The 27,792-nt window shown below is 45.7% G+C and overlaps 2 protein-coding genes across 2 annotated transcripts; one reads left to right on the top strand and one right to left on the bottom strand.

Moving 5' to 3' along the window:
• Positions 1–953: 953 nt before the first annotated feature.
• Positions 954–21,685, top strand: gpr179 (G protein-coupled receptor 179). The gene is given in 12 exon segments (XM_048247847.1): positions 954–2,572; positions 3,656–3,764; positions 7,481–7,577; positions 8,387–8,604; positions 13,137–13,205; positions 14,179–14,288; positions 14,455–14,693; positions 15,039–15,177; positions 15,482–15,584; positions 16,036–16,173; positions 16,720–18,517; positions 18,520–21,685. Coding segments are annotated over 12 exon segments (5,409 nt in total). The 5' UTR covers positions 954–1,565; the 3' UTR covers positions 19,902–21,685.
• Positions 21,686–22,486: 801 nt separating this feature from the next.
• mrpl45 (mitochondrial ribosomal protein L45) lies at positions 22,487–26,998 on the bottom strand. The gene is made up of 8 exons (XM_048247846.1): positions 26,883–26,998; positions 25,567–25,768; positions 24,863–24,980; positions 24,619–24,717; positions 24,300–24,348; positions 23,737–23,886; positions 22,892–23,065; positions 22,487–22,685 (listed from the first exon to the last, which is right to left on the bottom strand). The coding sequence occupies exons 1-8, from the start codon at positions 26,943–26,945 to the stop codon at positions 22,587–22,589; spliced, it is 954 nt and encodes a 317-aa protein (XP_048103803.1). The 5' UTR covers positions 26,946–26,998; the 3' UTR covers positions 22,487–22,586.
• Positions 26,999–27,792: the final 794 nt, after the last annotated feature.

Raw genomic sequence — 27,792 nt, 5'->3', positions numbered from 1 at the left:
AAACACACATGTATGCACTTAAACACACACAAAAACAGGAACTATGTGATGGCCACACAAATGCCTGTGCTAGATCCCACATCAATGTCACATATGTCTATGAGTCTATCTGACTATCTGTCTCTCTCTCTCTCTCTCTCTCTCTCTCTCTCACACACACACACACACACACACACACACTCACACCGCCGCAGCTTCTCTCTGCCAACAGATGTGCCACTTTCATCACCCACCACGACCGTTACATGAGCATCTCGGCTAAAGAGGGATGAGGCAGATATTGCCAGGGAGAGAGATGCAGAGAGAGAGAGAGAGAGTCATAGTATGAGCGAGAATGACAGAGAGGGAGGGAGGGAGGGAGGGATGAGAGAGAGAAAGAGAGAGTGAGTGACAGAGAGGGAGGGTGAAGGAGAGAGAGAGAGAGTGAGAGAGAGAGACTGTCAGCACCAAATGCTGGGAGACTGCAGACAATAATAGAGAGAGATAGAGAAGAGAAAAAGAGAGAGATAGAGAAGCTTTGCAGAGGAGCGACAGACTGTGAGGAAAAAAAGCAGACGAGTGATAGCTGAGTAAGAGGCTGTGTTTATACTGTTGCTTTTTTTAGCTGTCTCCCTTCATCTCTCTCTCCATCTCCATCTCTCTATCTCTATTACTCTCTCTCTCTCTCCTCTCCCAACCTGCAGTGCTTGAAAACTTTGGGGTACTTTGTCTTTGATGGTACATCAAAGGGAGGAGGAGGAGAAGAAGAGGAGGAGGAGGAGGAGGTGGAGGAGGAGGAGGTGGGGGCCGGCCAGTGGATCTCCGCATTGGTAATCTCTCTCGTTTACCCACCCCCTCCTGCTCGCCTCTCGCAGGGGATCGGAGCGCGGAACGGGTGGGCTGGGGGTGGGGGTGGGGCTGGGTGGAGGTGCGTTTGCCGCGGGAGACTATTTGACAGACCAGAGAAGGGGAGCAGGAGCGAGGAGGCTCTGATACAGGTGATGCACTGTCGGTACGGATCTTTCTCTCACTCTCTCTCTGTCTCTCTCTGTCTCTCTCTCTCCCTCCCTCCCTCTCCCTCTCTCTCTCGTTCCTGTTCCTTCTCACTGTTTTCCATCAATTGTACCCAGTGAGGACCAGCCTCCAGTCTCTGCACAGCCGTTGAGAAGCGGTCAGTTCAGGATTAGCTGTTGTTTTACCGTCCTCTGCGTGTGGATGCAGATGTTTTTAGATGAGAGGTGGGAAAGGGGAAATTAGGCGCGTCACTTTAAAAACATCACGCAGGGGAAGCGACCGCCACCTCCATGCACAAGTGAGCACGGCTAACTACACCTGCTGGACGTCGGAGGAGCCGGAGTGCATGCCTGCAGCCGCGGGAGAGGAGGAGGAGAGACGAGACGAAGGAGAGCGGGACAAGAGGGGGGCATGCGAGAGATCCCTCGAGCGCGCGGACCGGGCAGACGAGTGAGAGTCGACGAGATGACAGAGAAGAGTGGCGTTTTCTGACCGGGATTTACAAGCTGAGGGTAATAACTGGAGGTCACTGAAGAGGAGGCTACTTTGCTGAACTGCTGTCTGCTGAGAGGATGGGATGTCCTGTCTCCACACAGCTGCTGTTAGCACTGCTGCTGCTGCTGCTCCAGCTGCCGGGGCACCTGGGGCAGGTCACTCCATCTCTGGGCACGGGACCGTCCGGCTCCCCGCTGCCCACCTCCCCCATGTCCTCCACCGGGACAGGGGGAGATGGTGTGGCTGAGACCGGCTCTCCCTCTAACACCACGGCCGGTCCGAGCCTGGTCACCAGCACCGGGGGTGAGGCGGTGGTGACGGAGGCGGTGGAGGAGGACTGGTCTCCGGCGGAGGCGTACCTTTACAGCGGCGACGCTGCCGCTCTGGGTCTGGCCACCTGCCCGCGGTCGTACCGCCTGTCCCCGCCACGCGGCCGGCCGCCCCCGGACCTGGGCCCGCTGCTGCGGCCCGTCACCACATCGTTGGCCAACGCCGCCAACTTCCTCAACCTGATCTTCCAGGCCAGCGAGCTGCGCGAGACCAGCATCCGCGAGGACCTGGAGTGGTACCACGCACTGGTGCGGTCACTGCTAGAGGGCGACCGGCCGGGCCTGGTGCGCCGCGCGCTGCTCACCTTCGACGCCGACCCGCTCTCCCTGCAGCCCCAGCTGGTCCTCCGCGCCTCCCAGGGGCCCCTGGGCCTCCGTAGCGGCGGTGGCGGCCGCCCCCCCTTCGTCCCCTCCGGTCCGCTGCGGGAGATCTACCTGCAGGACTTCACGTCCACCTGGGACGACCTCCACCCGGCGCCCCCGGCGCCCGACGACAGCTGGTTCACGGCGCTCAAGTTCGCCGCGCCGCCACAGGTGCTCGCGGGACTCAGCAAACGGGCACTCGTCAACGACCTGACCACCTTGGAGACGCCCAAGTGGGCGCGTGGGGACAGCTATGTGGCCAACAGCAGCGGCGCGTGCTGGGCCGACGCAGCCTTCCTGGAGTGTGAGGACGGACGCTTCCTGCCCGGCTGGCTGCTGACCCTCACCATGCCGTTTTACGGCCTCAAGCCTGACCTCAGCCCTGAGTTTAGGTAACTCTGTTTCCACTTGTCAGTCTGAATGATATGTTATATGTACACGCACTAGTAACAAAAAACATTACTCCGGTCACTGTGCATGCATTAGAAGCACAAAGCATTAGTGTTGTCAGTGCTGTCGTTATCAGAACAGGAATGTTCCCAAGCTGTGCATCATATGTGCTAGAATAGGACTGTGTTGGCCCGATTTACAGACACTGTATTCTTTTTGGTCTCTCTCCTTTCCCATGGAGATAAGCTGCCCAGTTATTGTCCGGTTTATTCAGCTAAAATAAGAATGATTGTTGAAATAATGTAATTTCAATGATCTGCACAATGGAAATGTTGATGTTGATGTCCATGCAATCTATCTTCATGATCACATCACTTAACGTAGGATCATTTTAACTGGCCCAGATGCCCACAGCTGCTGTCCGTCTCACCACTTACAGCCTCCTCACAGTAATCTAACCCCACATCTGCCTCCTGCACATCTGCACACAGGCCGCTAGTCCCCCCCCCCCCCCCCCCCCCCCCCCCCTTTGAGCCTCAGATTCCTTTCAAAACCTTTTAGAGCCTCTCGGCCAGGTGGTGCCTGCCTATGGACAGTCATTGGGAATGAAACTGAAGTGGGTTCCTCCAGCAATGCACCAATTCATCTATCTGCATGAAACCAAGAAACAGATTACAGGCATTAGCAGCAGTGGACCACTAATTAACAGCTGCCCGAGCAAACACACTTTTAGCTGTCAGGGGGCCTAGAGCCCATGTATCATCAAGTCAAACCACTGGTATGGCTGATTTACATTCATTTGATTTGTTAAAATGATTTACTCATTATTTATGCATATTGCTCACATCTTACTTACCACTTACTTGCTGCCTTGATGACACCTGACTATTAATATAGACACAATGATCATGTTGTGCTATATTTTTCATGATGCCATTTCATGTTGACGATGGTTACTTACACTGCAATGTTTTATAGGGTTGTCACTTCTCATGTTAAGTCTCTGATTTCTCGCCTTCAGGCGTTGACATCTTCCATTAATCGGTCTGTCTCCCTCCCTGTCTCTCTGTATATGTCTGTGGTAGAGGTGTAATTCGTGTGGACGTCAACGTTCAGGGCTACGATATCGACCAGTGTGCCACGGGGGACGTGTGGTTCGCGGACACTCACCAGTGCAACCGCACCAGCATGGTGGTAAGTGGCACCTGGTTTCCCCCTCTGCTGTTTGTACATTCACTCCTTGTTCCATTTGATTCGGTGGCACACATCCTCCAGGCAGGGAGAGAGAGAGAGAGAGAGAGAGAGAGAGAAGAAATGATCCAACAAATTGCACCACAGGCCAGCCAGCTCAGAGAATTCACAAACATTCAATTTACTAATCAAAACCCCCCAGAGCTGAGCGCCTACCTCGGCTTCAATTAGCGAAATTATTTTTCTTTTTTTTCCTTTTTTTTGGGAGCATTTGTGACAACCTGACAGTGTTTCAGTGAAATTGACTTCAAACCTGTTTGCCAATTAAATTGATCTGTCTACATGCGACGGAGAGGCCTGGCACGGAGTATGTGAACACGACGCAGAGACGCAGCTGTCTGGTGTACGGGGCTTCTGGGGAAATCAAAGCCACAGGCTGCAGTGGGCTGTTCTGTACGGGTGTCTGAGAGCACAGCCACATGAAAGGCCGAGCGGAGGGAAGGCCTGTCCACTCCACCCGCTCCTCTTAGCAGCCCCCCCGGGGAGGCAGCGGAGGGCAAGAGTGGTCAGCGAGTCGTCTCATGACAGGAAATGTCAGAATGAGAGCAGTTCACGGGGTCACAGGGTTATCAGAAGACACTTCTGCCCCTCCACTGAGGGTTACGCACACGCTGAGACTATTCATATGGAAAAGGTCTGTATGAAAACAGATAGTCACACTTGGAATAACAAACCTGGGGTAAAGAGCTTGCATGTAGATTCCATGATTCCATATTAAATTGTTCTGTCACTGTGTAGGAAAGGGCCAATTAATTAATTTGAAAAAAAATAACGGATTAAAAAAATAACGCAGATTAATCGATTCTGTATGACCTTTGACCCCGAGCCGTTCTAGTCAGTAACCATTAGACTGTAAAATAAAGGAGAGAGAAGAAAATTTGCTGCCTACATCATTGATTGGAACATTTTACTTTTAAGAAATAGAGTTGACATAGAGCGGAGAATTAATTTGTTTTCATTGTGTCCCCTAGGTTATATCTGTGGCCTGAAATGCCTTGTATGTGGAAAAAAAACTTATTCCCAAAGCACTTTTGAATTTATTTCCTTAGCATGTTAGGTCATATCATAGATTATTATGGCCATTATTTGAACAGTGAAAATAATAATAAAAGAGTTTTTGAACTTTAATGTCACTAATGCTGATTATTCAGTGATTCATTTGAGTTTAAATATTTAAAATACTTTCACAGCAAAAATTATATATGTGATTAATTTAGATTAATTAATCACAGAGAATGTAATTAATTTGATTACATTTTTTAATCGATTGACAGCCCTAATTAATCTAAATTAATAAACTATATGTAAATGAACACATGGATTTTACAGACTTTTCCCTAATGTCTCATTATGGATCAGCAACAGGTTTGAAACATGATATTTCGTTTGTTGATACCACAGACATCAGACACACGTAGTGTTACGCATGACTGAGATGATCATTTCAAACACTCAAAACACAGTGTCTTGGATGGGAACTTAAAACAGTCTGTCTTGGACATACAGTGTATTTTATATATTTTAAGTTAGTGGAGTTAGTATTGATATATGATTAAAACCAAACAAACACCTATAAAAAGAATTAGAGAATGACATTGTAGATGGAAGAAAAACAGGGTTCCACATTCAACCATTAATTGCCATCATCCATCCTGTGTAGTGTACAAGGTGTCTTCCACAGTCTTGCCGTACTATCTCTTCTGAATAAACATGGAGGAGGCCTTTTGTAACAAATGTTGCATGTTGTGTGATGCAATATACCTCTCGGGCCCTTTCCAGGAAACGGAGCATAATGTCTTTAGATCAGGCTGCACAGGGTATTAAAGTCCTTGATCTCTTTAACGTCTTCCTTGAGCCCAACATGGAACAGTTATCCACTATCCTTTCATCCCTCTGACCATACATTTCCCTCTTTTTGTTTTCTCCCTCTCTCTCTCTTTCTTTCTTTCATCTCTCCCTCTCTTCCTCCTCCTTTGAATTCAAGAGATCTTTGCTCTCTCTCTCTCTCTCTCTCTCTATTTCCAAACCTGCTCTTGGCTGCAACATACCCATCCTGTCTTTCAGTCCATCCTTCTGTTTAAAGATATCTGTACAGGGTGGCAGAGGGACGATCGTTTGGATTAAGATAATCCAGCGCTGCTGACATCCCTGGTGGCATATCCCACCACCATGCTCATCTGGCGGACCTGTCCGACTAAGAGAGCAGTAGAAACCCCACCCCCACTCTCCTGCACTCTCTCAACATCAACAGTCCAACACTCATCCCAATAAATCATGTTTCCTTACATTCCCCGTCTTGTGAAAAAGGCAGAGGGATTTTTCTATTTTAGGGTCAATTTGTTTATCTATTTGTGTCTGGCGAGCATGTATCATGAATTACATTTACATTACATGTATAATATTATGTAAATATGTTACAAAACGTGCCATACATGTTGAGAGAGTTACCCACCTTGATAATGTTAATGTCCTGCACTAGTTGTGTAATCCAATGTGCGTGCGTGTCTGAGAGGGACACATCGGAGTGAGAGGTTAAGAGCCAAAAGCTTCTGGGAGGCTTATTTTTGACGGACAGTTCAGAGTGGCAGAGAGAGGTACAAACTCTACCTGCTCGTAAGAGCCCTCGGGACGACAGCAAGCATGGCAAGGCTTGGGAAAGGAGATCGCCTCCAAGTTATTAGAACATGAAGTTGTCTTTTATCAGGGAGGCCAGTAATCTTCTGCCTCACGTAAATGGACTTCCCATCTCCATAATTCCTGAAAGGAAGGGAATGACTTATGGCCTTGAGACTGTATGTGTGTTATTCTGGCACACATAGATGCATTCGGGTTTGCTTGTGTGTTCCTTTGCTCAGGGATTTCTCAGGGATGCGAGTGATAAAGCCCTTTCAATAGAGGTATTACTGGTCCATTTACGTTTTAACATAGATTAACACAGACACAGTGTGTGCATGTGTGTGTGTGTGTGTACGTGTGTGTGTGTGAGAGAGAGAGAGAGAGAAAGACATAGAAAAATAGAGAGAGTGGAGTAAAAACAAAAGAGAGAAAGACTGGGCGAGAGAGGGAAAAGACTGGGAGAGAGAGAGAGAAAATGTCTGCGGCCCTCGTCCAGGCTTGATATAATTATCTGTGAGCAGACTGTAAATGCGCACAGATAGATAGAATTTCACCGCAGAGAATCTGGTTACCCCAAAGAGACATTCAGCCACTGTGTTCATTAACATTATGATCCACTCACTCCTACTACGCTTGAGGTTGTTACCAATGGTTTCAATAGAAGGAAGCTTCAGAGAGATAGTTCTCGATTGCAATGTATCCCAGGTCAGTGGGCAGTGTCAGTTAATTATCACATACTGAGGAGACTATTCAGATGAGTAGCAGGGTAAGATATGGTTCCTCTGGTGATAAATACCCAGAGCCGAGTCATCATGTGTTCACATCCTTTTGTTCTTCGAGATCTCTTAACTCAAAGGGACCAAAACATATCAAACTTCAGTACTAAATGCATCATTCCCAGACTTTTAGTTCTCCTTTGATGTGAGTTCATAAGCTCACCAATAAAACATGATCAAAGATAATAAAAAATGTGATCTCTCTCTCTCTCCTTTTTTTCTTTTTCTCTCTCTCTTTCTCTCTCTCTCTCTCTCTCTCTCTCTCAGTGTGAGCCCATACCTGGTCAGGGGTTCCGACTGGGCCAGTACTGCTGCCGCTGTAAAGAGGGATTCTACAGCCCTGCCCAGGCTGCCCGGGCCACAGGTGGGTAGGCATGGCATAACATGATTAAAAGGCAATCCAGGTCTCCTCTCATGCATTATGCATATGTGACTTCACGGACAAGGCGAGGAAGAAGAGGCCTGGTATTTAAATGGATCTTCGCAACAACAATGAGCAAGCTCCCGTAATTAAGAAAATGAACTTTGATCGTAAAAGTAATTGAATTCAGGTTTCTGTTTTCAGAGCCTGATGGTTCTGCCATCTGTTTCCCTGTTTTAATTTTCAGAGGGATTCTCGTATAATGTGTTTAGCAAGTAAGCTGCAGGAATGCTCATCTCTTTATTTCCATGTATCAATAATTTATTCATGCTGGAACATCTGTTTTAACATGAGTTGGGAATCGCTGGCTTTAAGTACCAAAAAATTATGTGCAAGTAATTATTGGTTCCATAAAACCCTCTTGAACATCATAATGTCAATGTGATAAAAGTGTCAAACCAGACTATAAATGACTTCTTACACGGCAACAATCCCAAGGCTGACATCCCAAGGGGCCCCTTCTACACATGCTCAGCCAGCCTCTTCTGTTTAGCAGTGTCAGTTTGAAAAAAATATCTCTTGTTCTTTTCTGGTACCTTCCCTTCATCTCTCTCTCTCTCTCTCTCTCGCAGCAACAATCCCAAGGCTGACATCCCAAGGGGCCCCTTCTACACATGCTCAGCCAGCCTCTTCTGTTTAGCAGTGTCAGTTTGAAAAAAAATATCTCTTGCTCCCTTTCTTCTACCTTCCCCTTCATCTCTCTCTCTCTCTCTCTCTCTCTCTTTCTCTCTCTCTCCATCTCTCTCTCCTAGGCCCCAAAGGTGGCCATGCCAACGGTACCCAGGCCTGCTACCCCTCCATGCCCGTGTGCCTGCCCTGTTGGCCGGGCTGCGCTCACTGCGAGGACGGCTCTCCATGCCGGGTCCGGGTGGACTGGCTGCTGCGGGGGGCCGTGATGACGGTGCAGGCACTCTTCATGGTGCTGATCTTCCTCAGCATGCTCATCACCTACCAGAACCGGGGGAGCAAGGTGAGAGAGTGGGGCAGAAGGAGTAGGGTGGAGTTGGGAGTGTGGTGGAGGAGTGGTGGAGGAGTGGAGTGGTGGATGGGTGGAGGAGTGGAGGGGTGGATGGGTGGAGAAGTGGAGTGGGGAGGGGTAGAGGGGTGGAGTGGTGGAGTGGAGGGGTGGAGGTGTGGATGGGTGGAGGAGTGGAGTGGTGGAGGAGTGGAGGGGTGGAGGAGTGGAGGGGTGGAGGAGTGGAAGGGTGGAGTGGTGGAGGAGTGGAGGAGTGGAGTGGTGGAGGAGTGGAGGGGTGGAGTGGTGGAGGGGTGGAGGGTTGGAGGAGTAGAGGGGTGGAGGAGTGGAGTGGTGGAGGAGTGGATGGGTGGAGTGGTGGAGGAGTGGAGGGGTGGAGGAGTGGAGTGGTGGAGGAGTGGATGGGTGGAGTGGTGAAGGAGTGGAGGGGTGGAGGAGTGGAGGCATACCTGTCAACACTCCCGTTTTTCCCGGGTTTCTCCCGTATTTCAAGGTCATCTTCCAGCACCCTCCCGTTTTCTTATTTCTCCCGGAAAACTCCCGTAATTTGCATGGCCCTCAAACTTCATTTTAAAATCATTGATGCATTCAGGTTGCAAGATTGTGTATGAAATACACCCTACACATACACGATCACTTAGTTTCAATTTCAACTGTTTTGTCATAGGCTAAAACCTGGCAACCCAAAACCCAAATTAGGAAGCGGGTGCCAACTGCGCAGCCTGAGTCTCATCATAAGCAAGCGGGCTAGATGAATGGCCTACTCCAGAACTAGCTGTTGTGAAATTGTTGGAAATTTAATTGATTAACACATCACATAAACTGTTATTGAGTGTTGTTGATACACTGAACTTGTTCCCTCGAACCAAATCTGACAGCAAGCAGCTTTGGAGTTTTGGAAGTAGGCTGCAAGGGGGAGCTGGTGGATACATAACTGGCATCGTAAGGGTAAGGTAAAAGGTAAAAGCAACGACCCAAATGCAGTGTTGAAACACGTGTATGAAACGTGTTAAATATGCAAAACACAGATCCGGTATAAACACTGACCCAAAAAAAATCTCCCGTTTTGGAAAGCTAAAATGTTGACAGGTATGATGGAGGGTGGGATGGTGGAGGATGGAGGGTGGAGATGGAGGGTGGAGGGTGGAGGAGTGGAGGAGTGGAGTGGTGGAGGAGTGGAGGAGTGGAGGAGTGGAGGTGGAGTGCTGGATGGGTGGAGAAGTGGAGGGGTGGAGTGGTGGATGGGTGGAGAAGTGGAGGGTGGAGTGGTGGAGTGGTGGATGGGTGGAGAGTGGAGGGGTGGGTGGTGGATGGGTGGAGGAGTGGAGGGGTGGAGTGGTGGATGGGTGGAGAAGTGGAGTGGTGGAGGAGTGGAGTGGTGGATGGGTGGAGAAGTGGAGTGGTGGATGGGTGGATGGGTGGAGAAGTGGAGGGTGGAGTGGTGGATGGGTGGAGGAGTGGAGGGGTGGAGTGGTGGATGGGTGGATGGGTGGAGAAGTGGAGGGGTGGAGTGGTGGATGGGTGGAGAAGTGGAGTGGTGGAGTGGTGGATGGGTGGAGAAGTGGAGGGGTGGAGTGGTGGATGGGTGGAGAAGTGGAGGGGTGGATGGGTGGATGGGTGGAGAAGTGGAGTGGTGGAGGAGTGGAGTGGTGGATGGGTGGAGAAGTGGAGTGGTGGAGGGTGGAGTGGTGGATGGGTGGAGAAGTGGAGTGGTGGAGGAGTGGAGTGGTGGATGGGTGGAGGAGTGGATCGGTGGAGAAGTGGAGGGGGTGGAGGGGTGGATGGGTGGAGTGGTGGAGGAGTGGAGTGGTGGATGGGTGGAGAAGTGGAGTGGTGGAGGAGTGGAGTGGTGGATGGGTGGAGGAGTGGATCGGTGGAGAAGTGGAGGGGTGGAGGTGGATGGGTGGATGGGTGAAAGTGGGGATGGGGAGCTGCAGGGGATGGTGGTGAAGGTCGAGCTCTGGATCTGGATCTATCCATATAGCTGTAGCTCCGATACTAGAGCAGCTGGACCTGTACACTACCTGCCTCTTCAGTACAAGATCAAGGGAGATCAACAGAGGCCAGTTTGAGGAGAGCCTAGGACTGGTAGAAAGATCAGACTTGTGCTTCCTGGCAGGCAGCTGACAGTAGCTTTACATTTACATTTATTCATTAAGCAGATGCTATTATCTAAAGTGATTTACAAAAATGAGGAATAAGCTTCAAGCTACAATGCAGAGGAGACCTTAGGTAGCAATTAATACTACATCAATCAACACTATTACTGGAGGATGAGAGTGGACAGAGGCGTGGACAGAAGCACTTCTAGCCACTACACGATAGATTAAATTCCTAGAGAAAGGCTAAAACTACTTTGTGCTGTCAGATGCGTTAGATATCGCATAACTGATTGGCACTAGCAACCTCCACAGCTCCAACAAAGGAAGTATTCAGAAAGGGTATAAGAGCTCTCATCGCTTTAACAGCAATAAGAAAAATGTATGCTTATCTTTGCCAGACATTTGTCACAACTATCCTGGAGTCAGTGTATACCCACACTGATACTGGGTGCAAATGATAACAACACACTCGGATGTAAACGTATAGTTGGCCGGTTGGATGGAAAGATATAGCAAGTGAGAATTACGACCCAGGCTGAACAACAATATTTCTCACCTTTGTGTGAAAGGGTTTATTATTATGTGCATGACATTTGCAGAGCATATCAGTGAGAATGTTTGAGACGCGGATCCATTTCTGTGCGTCAGCTTTGACCTGGCTTTGTGTACTTATAATGAGATGTGGCCAGTTTGATAAAAACGAGCTCACTCACTCACTCTGGATCAGTGGGCTGTTTGAACATCCTCTCTCCAGGCCACCAAAATGAGATCAAGGTCTTAAATGTGTTGATAAAATGGGAGCACAGAATAGAATGGCTTGTTTGTGACAGATATCGGCAATGCCGAAAACAAGTCCTTTTCAGTGGAGACATTTTGTACTCACTATAAATGAGAGAGAAAAATGACACGCTAGTGTGGCTCTATACGAAAACAGGCTGTGTGTGTTGTGTGTATAGCGACAATATTCTTGAGAGCCAGCAACAACGCCTATAGCACGCCAGGCTCAGTCTTGGCAATACATTGTAGACCGGCTGACTCATGTGGGCGGAAACTTTGATCATGTCGATTGGCAACCAAGAGGCAATGTGACAAAACAAGCCACTCTGCAAAGCAAGGAGTTTGCAGCGTTACCCTATCTACTTCCATCCTGACACTCTGAACACATTTTATCAGTCCGCCATCACTGCTCTCTGTCTTCGGTATGAATGTGTCAGATGATGAAAACGTACATATTTGTTTAAGATGTGGTTGATAGCATGGTTCAATAGTTTAAACATGTCATTTAGCGGGTCCTGTTTTTTTTATGAGATGGCTATGAAAATGTGGCTGAGTAAGAAAGAGAGTACACGTCATTTTCTGTTCCCTTGACAGCGTGCAGTCCATTTGGCATTCTGGTAGTGATCAGATTCCTGACCTAAACGTAACAGGAAGGGTGCTGTGCTTGGTGATGATTTATAACAACATTAGAAACATTAGAAACAATGCTTTCCATAAATTAGATTCTGCATTAAGACATCTCATTGGCTACGTGCATTAAGACATCTCATGGGCTATGTGCATTTAGACATCTCATGTAAGTCAGTGATGTATGTAAATGTGCTCCATATCAACAGAGCCACCTTAAGCTCAAGAAAACAGATCTGATCTGACCTGACCAGATCTGATTAGAATGACCTAAAAATCTCAAACTTTGACAGCAATATGAGCGAAGTAAACAAACTCATCACACGCATCACTGGTGTTTATGAATCTGGCTACAGATATATAATATCACACGATGGAGTAATCTCATCACAGGTCTCTCATAATAGCATGTTTCATCCTCACAATATCATAACATCAATTCCCTTTTGACCCAGTCTCCACTGCATATGCTGTGCGCTGAGGACCGAGATAAGCTGTGTGCAGATACAGTATCTTTGGCAATTCCATCAATTCTTGATATCTGGCAATTTCATGCATTTTTAAAGTCCTGTGGATATTTGGGCGAACAGGATAGAGACAGGGAAAAGGGAGTACGGCATTAGAACATCACCCTGTTACTGCTGAATTGCTCGCAAAGCCTTGGTGTTTTTATTAGTTTTGTTATTAATTCATGAGGGTGGTTGTACATATTATAGTATTTTCATCAAATATTCTACAAACCCGCTTTATAACCCGGGGAACTTATCGGTCTTTAATTTTTCATGTTCTCGAGTTGTGTAATGAATGTTGCGAAGATCACATGCAAAGACCCATGTGGATGGAAAACATGTGGAATATGATAAATTGTGTGGTCATTATTTGTTGATTTCCACAAGTCTTCCGCCTCCATTAATTTCATGATCTCTATATTTTCTCCTTGATTTCTCATCATCATCTCTCCCTCATTTTCACTCGCCCCCACTCTCTCTCTCTCTCTCTCTCTCTCTCTCCTTATTGCAGAGGATACGTGCGTCGGGTCTCCTGCTGTTGGAGACGATCCTGTTTGGGTCCCTGCTGCTCTATTTCCCAGTGAGTGCCAGATTAAAACATTCTCTGCAGATTAGTGCACTGCATTTAGGATTATATTATAATGACTGCCCTAGACTGGTGCAAGGGGGCAGGGTGCATTGCATAACCTGGAATTGCTAAGTGCCATTACAGAATATTGATTGCGATCCATCAGTTACTTTTTAGTTTTTGAAATTGCAATAAGCATTACCATATATTTGGCTAAGCTTTTAGGAATATTCTCAATCTCATGGAGAATCTGTGGATACAAATCCATAAGCGTTTCTACTTATAATATACAATATCTAGGCATCTAAGTTTTTGCCAAAGAGTATAGAAGTAACTACTCTTTGTTTTTGCTCCATAACCAAAACATTCATTTGACTTCAGCTGATTCATCACACAGATATTGAAAATGACTAAACCAAACATGATCTGATATATTAACAATACATGGGCAGATTATGAAATACTATACCTAATTTGGTGATACATGAATAGAATGCTTCAGAATGTGAAAACCTCTGCGCTTAAATATGTAACAGGCATCAGACACAAAATGGGTGAAATGTTACAAAAGGATGGATTCAAACACGGTCCACCCACTCTGTCTGCATGGCGGAGCGGAGCCTTTTAGAGTCTGGCCACAGTCCAGCTGGAAAGGGCACAGGTGGCCCCGTCTGTCTCATCTTGGCCGGGCCAGCCACAGGGGACTGCCGCTACCTTTCTAAAGCCACACACATTTGATCTGGTGTGATCAGGAGATCTTTGTGGTGTGTGTGTGTGTGTGTGTGTGTGTGTGTGTGTGTGTGTGTGTGTGTGTGTGCGCGTGTGTGTCTTTCTCTTTTTTTCCCTCTCTCTTTCTATCATACAAATATACTGTACTTCATCACTCTTTTCCTCACTGACTGTATGTCAGCCTATCCATACAATGCAAAAGACAACTAAAGACTTACTTTAGACCTGCTAACACCTCTTCCCTTTCTCTGGACAGGTCTTCATCCTGTTCTTCAGGCCCAGCACTTTCCGCTGTATCCTGCTTCGGTGGGTCCGACTGCTGGGTTTCGCCATCGTTTACGGCACCATGACCCTGAAGATGTACAGGTGGGCTCCCCATCCACAGCGTTGCTCTTGCCTCTAAAACTGATCCATCTCTATAACTAATCTCAAGTTAATAACATCTTAAGTAATAACATCTTAAGTTTACCTGAAATGTATCAGTTGCATGTCAGCATGACACGTGTTCTGGTCCTGTCATCACTCCACCCAGGGTTCTGAAGGTGTTCCTGTCGCGCACAGCCCAGAGGGTGCCTTACATGTCCAGCACCAGCCTGCTGAGACTGCTGGGAGTCATGGTGGCCACCGTGAGCTGGTTCCTGTGCGCATGGACCGCCGGTGTCCTGCAGAACCGCGACCGCAACGTCCCGCTCTTGGTCACCTCCACCACATCGAATGGCCAGGCCTTCAACCAGTGTGACATTGACCGCTGGGACTATATGATGGCTTTGGGTGAGTGAAGTCTCATGAAAATATAATTCATTGGGCATTCTCTGGAGATGGAGCGCGCTTACTTGGTGGCAACAGGAAAGTGATTCTATTGAGTTTGGCACTCAATAGAACGAGAAAGGACAATATTATGTGTGACTGTCATGCAGATGAATGTTTATGAAGTACAGGGTCTGGAAATGGCCAGCTAGAGCCAGAGACCATAAAGAGTTTATCACTGATTTAAATTTTGTGCACATACTGGACACAGTGGCTCTCCCTCCAGTTTTGGATGTGAGGTTAACGTTCATTCTAGAGGGCCTGTCATCATCTCCTCTGTTTCTCTCTACTGCGTCTTCATGGCCTCAGCGGAGCGCCTGTTCCTCTGCTGGGGCCTCTTCCTGTGCAGCGCAGTGAAGCCAGTGCCCTCGGCCTTCCACGAGCCTCGCTACATGAGCATCGCCATCCACAACGAGATGATCCTGTCCTGCATGTTTCATCTCCTCCGGTGGGTGAAAGGCTTCGGAGATTTCTGTAAGGCCGGAACACCGTTCAAAATGTACCAACTTAATCCTAGACCTCCCACAGTTACCCACAGTTGCCACACTAACTCTGATCACTGTTCTATTATGAGAGGGAATAATCTTATTGTGTACTGTGTCATAGGCCACAACTGTAAAACTGGAAAGACAAATATACCCTTTCCCCATTTTAAGTCACCACATTTTTTATTCATTTTGAGTGACGACAACACGTGAAATATTTGAGAACAACTGAACCTGAACCATAGTTTCTGTCTCCTCCATCCTCAGGTTTTCCCATCACAGTCTCCATCCAGACTGGACCCTACTGCTTGAGTTCACTCATACTCACGCCACTATCACTGTTACATTGGGACTGCTCTTCGTTCCAAAGGTGACATTCTGGACCATATTTCCAGCCCAGACCATGCTACCAGTCCATTGAGCTAAACAAACATATTTTCATGAGTCAGAAACCATAACATACAGATTGATGACGACAGGTGCATCACACCTGTTTGGGTGATTATACAAGTAATTAATACCTCAAAGCTAGGCCAGAAGGGGCAGCCGTGGCCTACTGGTTAGCGCTTCGGACTTGTAACCGGAGGGTTGCCGGTTCGAACCCGACCAGTAGGAACGGCTAAAGTGCCCTTGAGTAAGGCACCTAACCCCTCACTGCTCCCCGAGCAGGCTGTAGCAGGCAACTCACTGCATCGGGATTTGTGTGTGCTTCACCTCACTGTGTGTTCATTGTGTGCTGAGTGTGTTTCTCTCTGTCTGTGTGTGTGTGTGTGTGTGTGTGTGTGTGTGTGTGTGTGTGTGTGTGTGTGTGTGTGTGGTAGTTCCTACATGTGACCAAACCGGGGCGGGAGGTGATAGCAGCTGAGGTGTATGAGGATGAGGTGGACCTGCGACGTTCCTACCTCAACAGCAGCTTTGTCTCTGCCTGGAGTGATCATGTGGAGCATGAGGACATCCGGGTAAACTTTACCACCCCTCTAAAGCCCATTACTACTCCTTTAAAGCCCATTAGTGGCTAGTGCACCAGTGCTATGCCCACACATAACTGCATTCACAAGGGGAGGCTTTGAAATAATAGTGCATTTCGAAAATGTGTTTGTGGTCACTGTGATACTAAACAGAAGTTAACATCATAAGTATACTGTATCTGAAATCATCACCAATTTGACACCAACATTCTGTAAATAAGTCATTGTTCAATCACACAAAACAATAACAAGAGTTTAAAGCATGATGTAATAACCCCTATAAATAATCCTAAACAGAAGTCATAACTACATTATGTGAAAACTACCAGTAATAATGTGTAATGCTGACAGTACTCAGCAAAATAAATATAATATATTTTCTTAACTATTTATTTCTATAACTTGATGTTCATTTTGCCCCACTTTATGTCACTTTTTCATTCCACATACATTATTCTGTGTCTCTGTATTCTAAACCTGTCAAACCTCTTTTCTTTCATTTCATCAACTGTGCCTTTGTTCCTCCCTTTATACCAGGATGAGCTGAAAAAGTTGTACTCTCAGCTGGAAATCCACAAGACCAAAAAGATGGCGAACAACAACCCCCACATTTCTAAAAAGCGAAGCTCGCGTCTGGGGATCGGGCGTTCCATCATAAAGCACATAACCGACTTCCCAGGGACCATATCACGGCAGCATAGCCGAGAGGATAGAAGTGGAACGCATTCTCCATCACCAAGCCTGTTTTCTGCCAGCTCTAAGAAGCCCAGTGAAATCACCTACATCACCTACAGGGAGGATTACTCCAAAGAGCCATCACCAAACATTGTACCCAAGTCCCAGACTGCTTTTGACAATACTCCTTCAAGGACTCCTTCAAGAACTCCTTCATTTGCTGGGTCTTTAACACCAATATTAGTGGACAAGAGGGCCTCCCAGTACTCACAACATTCACAACATTCCCAATACTCACAACTCTCCCAACATTCACAGTACTCACAAGCGGAGTCTCTGGACGCACCGCCAATGGTCTGCAAGTCGGCGAGTGCACACAATCTTTCTGTTGACAAAAACTTCCTTCATCCCGATGACAGCAGGCAGAAGAAGTCACTGAGTGCTGTGGTGACTAGCACAGACTATTACTCCCTGATGGAAGAAGCCGCACAGAGTGGCCCCACGACTCCAGTACTAAAACACGTTGGCAGCATAAAAGAGCAGACATCTCAGGCCCTTCTTGCTGAATCGTTTGACAAAGCTGAAGTCTGCCCTTGGGAAGTTGAGGAAGAGAGGCGACCGAGCAAGAAACATGTTACTATCTCTATAGCTAACGATAAGAATGAGGAAGATGCGCCCGCCGAGAAGTCACCCACCTTGATAATTTGCCCATGGGAGAACGTTGAGCAACTGCCTTCGGCCACGAAGCAAAAGAGCATCGACAGCGTGGACTCAGACGGCGACTCCGTTAGACTGAAGGCTCCAATCTCCTCGAGTGCTCCAGTGTCGCCATCGGCAACTGGCAAGGAGATTCGTGTCTTTTCATTCCGCCCCACCACCAAAAGCCTCCTCCATGCTAGGGGCCTATCGACTGATAAAACCAAACTCACTGCGACCCTTTCTGTAGATGTGGCGAAGAAAACCCCGCAGCTCCAGAAAAGGAGCATGACAACAACAGACCTGAAACCATTACTTATGAAGCAGAATGCAATAAGACTTTCCTCCACTGAATCTGCAGACAGGAGCCCTAGGAGAAAGCCTAACCCTGAAGTTCTCGTCTGTCCCTGGGAGTCTGACTTGGAGCTAAACAACACCAAAGGTCCAGAGAGGATCTATGAGAATGTAATCACACCTCAGAGCAGTTTGAAGAGTATAGGTTCTGATGGAAGGGGCAGATCCATGCTGCAAGTGCCACCCAGGAGGCAACAAAGCATAGTGGCTGATGTTTGTCCCTGGGAGGTGCCAAAACCCCCGGAAGCTATGGTGTGTCCTTGGGATGCGCCAGATGCCACTGTACCTGAGGTTAGAGAAGGTTCCCTCAAGTCAAATACTGGGGTGCCAAAACCAACTGAGAGAGTGATTTATGTCAGTCACTCCGGGGGGACGCCAGAGCCTGGTAGAGCGCCAAAGACACAGGAGACAGTGCCTGCTGAGGTGTGCCCGTGGGAGTCGGGGGAACCTGTGCAAAAGCAAGACAGCGCCAAGGCGAATGTGTGCCCGTGGGAGTCGGGGGAACCTGTGCAAAAGCAAGACAGCGCCAAGGCGAATGTGTGCCCGTGGGAGTCGGGGGAACCTGTGCAAAAGCAAGACAGCGCCAAGGCGAATGTGTGCCCGTGGGAGTCGGGGAACCTGTGCAAAAGCAAGACAGCGCCAAGGCGAATGTGTGCCCGTGGGAGTCGGGGGAACCTGTGCAAAAGCAAGACAGCGCCAAGGCGAATGTGTGCCCGTGGGAGTCAGGGGAACCAGCCGCCGCTGAGGATAAAAAAACATCACAGAGTGTAATTAAGAAATTCCCACAGCTGACAAAACAGGTGACAGTTAACGTGGAAGCCTGCCCATGGGATTCCCCAGATCAACCTGAACCAGGTAAAATAAATATTTGTCCTTGGGAGGCCGATAGTCCAAAACCTCCATTGTCAAAGCAGGCAGCTGTGGTCCATTCAAGCCAGGAGTCTATAAATACGAAAACAGAGCCTAAACAGACTCCAAAACTACAACAGCAACACAGTGTTCATGCAAATGTCTGCCCTTGGGAAACAGAAGAAAGCTCAACACCGAAGGACGGAGAAGCAACAAAAGGTCCAGTTAAAGCTGCCCCTAGAATATCCCCAACACTGTCCAAGCATTCAACAAACACAGCCGAAGCATGTCCTTGGGATTTCCCTGCACCGCCAGCGGATGTCTGCCCATGGGAGGTCGAAAGCGCAGAGCCACAACCTACTCAAACTAAACAGGTGAGTAGGACATCGTCCAGACAAGGGTCCACCTCATCTAAAGCTAGCGCTAAGCAATTCCCAAAACAAGACAGCGTCAGAGGGAATGTCTGCCCATGGGAGGTCGAAAGCGCAGAGCCACAACCAACTCAGATTAAACAGGTGAGTAGGACATCGTCCAGACAAGGGTCCACCTCATCTAAAGCTAGCGCTAAGCCATTCCCGAAACAAGATAGCGTCAGAGGGAATGTCTGCCCATGGGAATCTCAGGAACCTGAAGGGTCAACACAACAAGATAGTGCCAAAGCTAACGTCTGTCCATGGGAAACAGAAAGCACAGAAAAGGGAAGTACAGGTGACAAGCTCAAACATCAAGGAAGTGTAGCCGCTGACGTCTGTCCGTGGGAAACCGATACACCAAAAAGGCAAGACAGTGCTCGGGGAAATGTTTGTCCATGGGAGACAGGAGGCACTGAGGAAGCGAAGGCAGATGACAGCACTGCTGCCGCCGGCACCACCGCCGGCCAAGAGAACGCAGAACAAACTGCAGTACCGGCTGCAGAACAAGAAAATATACAATCTCCAACTCTAAGCTCACAAGAGCTGGACTCAGAGAGATGCAACACGCCCCTGGAGCGTCGCGACGCTCTGTGCCCGTGGTCCACGGAGAGGTCACAACATGACAACAACTCCGATGTGTTCACCTGGGAGGAGAACATTCCAGAGGAGGATGAGGACCTGGACGCTGAATGCGCAGCAGAAGCATTTGTCTTCCCACCTGACTTGGACTAAGATTTTGCCATAGCATTGACTGTAAACCCTTGCCATCACAAACAGCCTGCCTGCCAGTGAAGCCAATGATGAGAGACATAGATCACTCAGTTTGTGATTCAGAGGTCAGGGTTGTGACAGGGTGGCTTAGCCCACCCATTCACGAACACCATCATAATGGACATAATTGGCCAGACGGCTCTCCCAAGTCCCCACACTCCCTCTACCCTTCAACTTCATATTATATGTAACTTTTATGTGTGAAGTAGTGTATCCCACTTTCTTAGCTCATGTAATGCTTCATTAGCCAAAAATCTAAATACTTAAACGGAGATTTCTAAATATCCATTGGTCTGGGGAAGTTGTGCTCATAGAATGTGTATCATATTTTTTCTGATATGTCACAATTCCTCATAAGCTTCTCCTGAAAACAGTTGCTATTAACAGATGTTTTTCCAAACCATTTAATGAGAGTTGTTCTCAGTGACATAGCCTACTATAGAAAAGAATGCACTGGACATTCCATCCTACTGAGGAGTGAAGGCAAAGATTCTTTAGTTACCAACTTTATTAGCCGTCTCTGGTGAAGGACTTCTGAAATAAATTGTCTTTGTGATTCCATGGCAACGAGAGCATAAAGTGATTCAAAGCACTGTCTTCATATGTTCTGGTCTGTGCAGCCAAATTCTCCAAATGCTGAGGTCAAAGTGAGAGGCGTTGAACTCCAATGATGACATTGTCGTGTTTTCAGAGGTCCATAGACATCTCAAAATGTCAGCTGAATAATTTCAATCTTGTATCTTAGATACTGTGAGAATGTAAACTCCTGAAACTGTTTGATATGCCCGCAGTTACAAATTATAGTACAGAATTGTTGTCATGACAAAAAGGTTTGTCAGCAAGGTCCCTGAAAACTGTTTGCAATGGTCACTAATGATAACTTTCATTAGACCTTCATGGAATGGTGCAACATGCCCATATAAGTATTGCAATCAAACAAAATGTTAAAAACATGATTTAATGATTATATGATTCTATAAAAAATAACTCTAAATAAGGAATAAACACTATAATGTAACTGTCAGTTATGGGTTTCAATTATTTTGAGTAATCTTTCAGCTAGATACATTTGTTCTTATTGCAATTTAAAATTATATATAAAGTACAAAAGTAGAACTGTTTTAATTTATATTTTCAATGCAATCTTGGGGAGGGGGGTTCACATCTGTGCCATACTGATAATTTTGTTATAGGTTAGTGAGGATGTTGGGCATGTAGCGGCCAGGTTATCCTCTATGGAACACAGGTGGTCAGTTCTTCTGTATGTGTATCAGATAAGTTGTATGAATCCCTTCTTTTAAATCTCATATCCCAATGATATTGTCTTAATGTCCCGGTGAATATTTAAGTATTTATTTTAAAATTCTTACTTTTAAACTTGAGGCTTGTTGTTGCAGAAATGTTTGCATGCAGATAATAAAACACATCCTCTTTGCAATCTTTGTATTGGATGGACAGTAAAGTGTATTCTCCTTTAATTTCAGTGAACTGAAATGTTTACCGCAATTTACTATTTCACTTGTTGTGTTTTGTGGTCCTTGAATGGATGAGGTGTTTTTCGCATGAACCTTTGTAAGTAATTCCTTTTTTGTATGATACCATCTGTCGGATTAAAAGCAGTCAATGTAAACGTCACAGAGCTCATCTGACCATGCCACAGTGAAGAGGTTTGAGGGATGTTTTATTTTTGTATTTCTGAGATGTTTATGAAATATTCATGGAGACAATAAACTTCTCTGAACTGCCTCCATCTGTCCAATGGTGATGTGTACCACCACAGGGGTATCTCAAGCATGTGGTTAAGTGAAAAAGCTGAGCAAGTTAACTCACAGTAAGCTATTAATCTTCTTCATGATGAGGTCCGTGGCTTTGTTGGTAGAAGAATGAAGCCAAAGGGCTCTTCGATCAGGAGGTTCAGTACCTCTAATAAGAGTTAACGTTACAGCACATGCATCCTTTATGACAATATTTAGGTATTTAAATTTTTGCCACTATTCAGTGTTTGTCCTCACAGTATTACCAGTTTGTGCTGCACTTATAGTTTGTTGTGTGCTTGCTCTAAAAGAGTTGACATCAAACGTACAACCTTGCCTTGTGGTCTGATTATCTGGCTGGGGTGGTCAAGACACCATCTGGACACAGTCATCTGAACCAGCATCTACACCAGTTTCACTTTACAAATCACAAATGAGGTTTTTGCAAATCTGCAAAGATACCATTGAGGAAACATTTGTGTCAAAAATTGTTTTTAGAATGTTGGATATTTAGACACAAGCTTTTACATAGATGAGCTGGTGGAGCACAGTGCCAACTACATCAAGATCTAAGGAACAATTCTCCAGGAGTAATGAATCAATTCAAACAGGTAAACTCTTCTCCATCAGGGCAGTTTAAACCCTTGGAAAAATAGTAATAGTGTTTTTTAGTGTTAATATTTAGTAATCATACACTTAATACAACAGAAATGGCTTTTCACTTCCATCAACTTTCATTTAAGTGAGTTGACAAGGTTATGTTACTGTGAAATAAAATGATACATTACAATGTTTGCACATATTGTGTTTATTTTGAAAAATCCAGGGGTAAGGGGGGGGAAATGTACAGCCTGGATGTTGGTGGACCTAGTGCACAGCGCCTCTCATTGGTTTACTTGTGCCACTGCACCGCCTTGGGTTTTGGAATTTCATAGTGGAGGTCCTCAAACTCCTGTTCTGGTTTCAATGTGGGCCCAGGGATCATAAGAGTCTGTGAAAACATCATGTGGGAATTACAACAACATACAAATCAAATTAATTCAAACTAAATTAGTTAGTACTGCATGGATTTTTAGTAAGAGATATTGTATTGTCTGAACGTTGGGGAATTTTTTGTACTATATCCATTGCCAAAATATTCTCTTAAAAGTAAATATAATATGTCAAATGTACATGAGAACACATCCGTGTGCTGACCTTAATAATGGAGTCTTTAGGGGGGGCCCAGGCAGGCACGATCTTGCCGTGCAGCCTCCACATGCCGTAGGGGTTGATCAGGTGCCGCTCGATGACCAGGTACTCCAGCACGTCCCTCGGCTCGTCTTCGTTACCCAACATCAGGCGCCCAAAGCGGTCATAAATGGCCAGAGTCTGACACAGCAGGAAGCAGCATGACGGGGCAGGAGGATAATATGCAAGTCAGGCATAATAAGCTCAGGACATTTACATCAGGAAAAGTCAGACCAGACCAAAGAAAATCATCTGTGCAAATGTTACCGCTGCCTAAAAGCCAGTACTGAGAGACTGAAGAAAAGAAAAGACAATACTTGTACACACATCACAGCATACATATCTTTCATCTTCTATCTATTTTTTTTAAATCATACATATATCTTTGCATTAATGCACAGTCATTGGTGTCAAACGACTAAGCATTTCACTGCATATTGTACCTTGTATAATTGTATGTGGCAAATAAAATGTAATGTGATTTTGAAGAATGGCATGGAGAAAAGACAGTAAACTGCCAGAAAGACATTGGACATTGGTGTCCATTGGTGTCCATTGGTGTCCATTGGACATTGGACATTGGTGTCCATTGGTGTCCATTGGACATTGGTGTCCATTGGTGTCCATTGGACATTGGTGTCCATTGGACATTGGACATTGGTGTCCATTGGTGATTTATGCAAGTAGTGATTTATCCTGCTGACAGTGAAACTGACCAAAAGACACAAAGCTTTAAACTCTTGAATGAATGTGTCCAGAAACACGGCCACAGTGTTGTGGAAAGTCATTCAGTGTCGTGGCTTGCGGCTCACCTGTCTGGAGTGCATGCGCACCGTCACCTGGGCGTAGAGGTTGCCTTTGCTGACCATGTCTGGGCACCGGGTATGCACCACCCTCGGGGGTTCTAGGGACTCAATGAAGCGCCATCGTAACGTTTTATAACGGCTGCCTCTGACCATTTCCTGTGGAGCGCCAAAAGGGAGATTACAAGGGCATGACACAGTTGCAACATCCCATTAACTTTCCTCAATGTTCTTCATGCCAGCTTTATCTGTATCACTGATTGTAACATTATGTAGACATCAGGGCTTGGGAATGCTATGCAGCTATGGACGATTTCCTGTTCACTGAAGTCCACATCAGTCCAAAAATCCAACTGTCAAATACTGCAAATGTCTGGGTCCCTGACTGGGCTCCAACTAGTTACAGTCGACTTGAATGGCATATATTACAAAGATAAAGCATATATTCATTGATTGGACCAGACACCAGTTTCACCACTGTATGTTGGCTTTTTCTGTGAATAGCAATCTATGCAACGTTGCAATGACAAACATATTATGATATGTTTTATGGTATGACCAGTAGGACTTACAGGGTAACATCTTTCTGTCACCAAGGAATGGAGTTTGACCTTATTGAAGCTGGGGATAAAAACAGGAAAGAATAAGGAAAAAAGTCTGAGTTTGCACGATCAGGTCTGTGTTCTTACACTTGATGTTCCAAACATTGATACAGTTATCCTAGCATTTCATTGATGTGGACACTAATTCAGTCACTTGGACTAAACACAGATACTGCACAGTAAACATGGAGAGAGTGAAGGAATTTTAGAAGTTAGAACACCTTTCAATTATAACCACTTCAAGACCAAAAACGTAAATCATTTGTGGGAAGAAACAGCTGTTCCTTACTTTGTAAGTGCATGGTGAGCTTCAATGAAGATCTCCTGTGCTCGACCAGCGAAGTCCTTGGTGTTGAAATCAGGATCGTAGTCTTTGATTTTACGAATCCTGTTGAGAAAGAAATGCTCCACTAAGATATTGACTCATCATGCCAATGCATGGCAAATGCAGCATTTGAAAACACCGACAGCACACTCTCTTCAATGGATGCATCCTCCCATGTTACAAGTAAATAGAAAAGGGCTCAACTCACGCTAACTGTGAGGCAGCAGACTGTTTAATTTGTTCTGTGCGCTGCTTGATTCCTTCCTTCGAGAGGGACGAGAGCCGAGCATCCCCCTCCGGTGGGATATATGGATCAAACACGCCAGCTGTCAGTGGACAAAACAGAGTGAGTAGTACATGAGATCAACTTCCTGTTACTCTATATCCAGCAAAACACACATACATATATATTGTACATTTCAGTATATATAGTATACATTTGATTACTATGTCCACAATCCTTATGTTTCTACACAGTTTGTATAATAAGAATCCTGATGGAACAACAAAGAGAAATTACATTCTGAATCAATTCTCAGGATATTTGACTAAGTAGATGGCAGGCTGTAATCCACCTTCAACAAAATGATGACAGTAGAGCCTACCAGTACATGATATGTTAACGGATCTCTATATGTACCGTTGTCTTGTCTAGAGGCAGTGCGTTAACGGATCTCTCCATGTACAGTAGAGCCTACCAGTGAGTGAGATGTTAATGGATCTCTCCATGTACAGTAAAGCCTACCAGTGCGTGAGACGTTAACGGATCTCTCCATGTATGACAGCAGAGCTTGAAGTGGAGGAAACCGCACTCTCTTGTGTATTATACTTATAAAGGATTTATTGCACCATGCCCTTGACTACAAACGCATTTTGGCGTCAAGCCGTCTTCAGTGTGACAGTAGAGCTTACCAGTGCATGAGATGTTAATAGATCTCTCCATGTACTGTTGTCTTGGCACGATTCCCGCTGCTCGAGCTCGCGCCTCCTGTTCCGTCTGGGACATCGTTTGGGTTTGAGCCGAAGGAGGAACAAAGTACCGTTTCTTTGTTCGTATCGGGACGACCATTGGGAGTGCACATCGCGTCTCTCGTAGTGTTATTGCCTCAGCGCCCTGTTTTAAAATAAATTGGGGAATTAATTTACAATGTCTTCTCCAGCAGGCCTACATCATACGAGTAAGAGAAAAGGAAAGGGCAACACTGCTTGCTCCACAGCGCAACCAAATTAATAATAAACTGACGTTTTGGTCAGCAGGCCTACACCAAACAGACATAATGGCCAGTGACACTGCAATAAACAGCCTTTCAAGGTTTAATACTCCTAGTCTTTAGGGTATACATCTAATAAATCCTTCTTAACTTTAGACTAAAGACTTTAAAAGCATGTTAAGGAAACCCCTACAGAGTTATGAGTTCACATAAAAAAAACAAATATTTTTTAAATCAAATATTTATCATTTCCTATACAAAAGTTGCAAACATTCAGCATCCTAAAATTCAACTTTTCTTAAATCCAGTGGTACCAGGCATATGATGTAGTTTTGAGATACAGCCATTTCCTAAACATACTTTTGTAGTCTTCAATCTCAAGGGATAGCTCATTTGATCAGTTTTCCCAAAAACACTAGTGGAAATGCAGGCACTCATATTATCACATGGTCAAAAAGCGTTTATGCCCTAATGGTCCTGCAGACTCAAGTAAGATTTAAGATGCCATGTCTGCACTGAAGTCATATTGTTTAGCACACATACTGGACCTGCCATGATTCTTTAATCAACTATGCAAATAACTTGTCTGTGTGCGTAGGAGAGAGAACTAATAAGCATGAGTAGCCTATACATTTACAGGGTCAACAGCAGAGCATTTATCAGGACCTGCTGTCTGGCTCAACACTTCACCATCTTTCACATAAGGCCCCCACATTCTCTCCCTCATCTTCTTTCCCTGCCCTTTCTGGAAGACCCGTAGCCTACTGCCTACTGCAGGGCAACTTTATTATTTGCCATGACTGGAAATATGTACACATTTGATATCAGTATGAAGTTCGCTACGAACAATTTTAGGAGGATGACCACACACGTTATTTAACGCCAACGTTAGCTCGATGACTACAGCTACTGATACCTGTTTGAAAAAGCTTACGAACAGAACACCATGCATAAAGAATACAATGTTAAAAATAAACAGAATTAATAACAATAATGTCAAAATGTGTTGCATACAACCTTCGAAACACAAGACGATAATCGATGAAGGGGTACCAACGTCCTACAAATGGAAGTCGCCATTTTGACAATTCTTCTTCTCCAAAACGTGTCTTGCTGACGGCACCTGTAACTGTTTACTACCACCCACAGTACAGAAATAGTACTGCAATGTCGTCAAACTTGAAAAGACTCAAAGCAAGACCATGTTTTACCTAATGTGAGCATAATGTGTGATTATTGCAACTAAACTATACACACTATTTTATTAATTGTTTTCCTTTCCTTTAAGTTTATATTTGTTATTAGGAATGAATACACACAGGCCACATTCATGCACATAACAAAAAACAGCCTAATACAAACCAAGAGCTTGCTCCTTGACAGCCTTTTTAGCTTTAAACGCAAAACACATCACTTTCACTAATGGCTGTAAAAGAGTTTGCAATGGACTCTCACATAGGCATCAGTTATTGTTGGGGCAGGCCGTGGCCTACTGGTTAGCACTTCAGACCTCTAGCAACGCACTTGCCCTTGAGCAACGCACCTAACCCCTCACTGCTCCCCTGAGCGCCGCTGTTGATGCAGGCAGCTCACTGTGCCGGGATTAGTGTGTGCTTCACCTCGCTGTGTGTGTTTCACTAATTCACGGATTGGGATAAATGCAGAGACCAAATTTCCCTCACGGGATCAAAAGAGTATATATACTTATACTTATATACACACACACACACACACGACTGAATTCTTCCTAAATATAACTACATATTCCAGTGGAAAAGGCTGATATAAATTAAACAATACCTAATGAGTTCAAATGGACATTTCTTATCTCAGAACAGGCAATTCCATTCTTATTAGCTCATTGAATATTCTCGATGTGATAAGGCTTTTTCATCAGTCAGACAAAAAATATTGTTTTGCAGAGATC

This window comes from Alosa alosa, chromosome 7 (assembly GCF_017589495.1).
Source record: "Alosa alosa isolate M-15738 ecotype Scorff River chromosome 7, AALO_Geno_1.1, whole genome shotgun sequence".
In the NCBI taxonomy this organism is placed as follows: domain Eukaryota; kingdom Metazoa; phylum Chordata; class Actinopteri; order Clupeiformes; family Clupeidae; genus Alosa; species Alosa alosa.
The sequence above is the reverse complement of the archived record's forward strand: the minus strand, read 5'-3'. Positions and strand labels throughout refer to the sequence as shown.

What these genes read in the sequence shown, in the direction of transcription:
- mrpl45 (XM_048247846.1), bottom strand. Translation starts at nt 26,945, where the DNA reads ATGGCGACTTCCATTTGTAGGACGTTGGTACCCCTTCATCGATTATCG. An exon ending in TGCGCATGCACTCCAGACAG is followed by an intron (nt 23,066 to 23,736) that starts GTGAGCCGCAAG and finishes CTGCTGTGTCAG; the next exon opens with ACTCTGGCCATTTATGACCG. An exon ending in CTAAAGACTCCATTATTAAG is followed by an intron (nt 22,686 to 22,891) that starts GTCAGCACACGG and finishes ATGTTTTCACAG; the next exon opens with ACTCTTATGATCCCTGGGCC.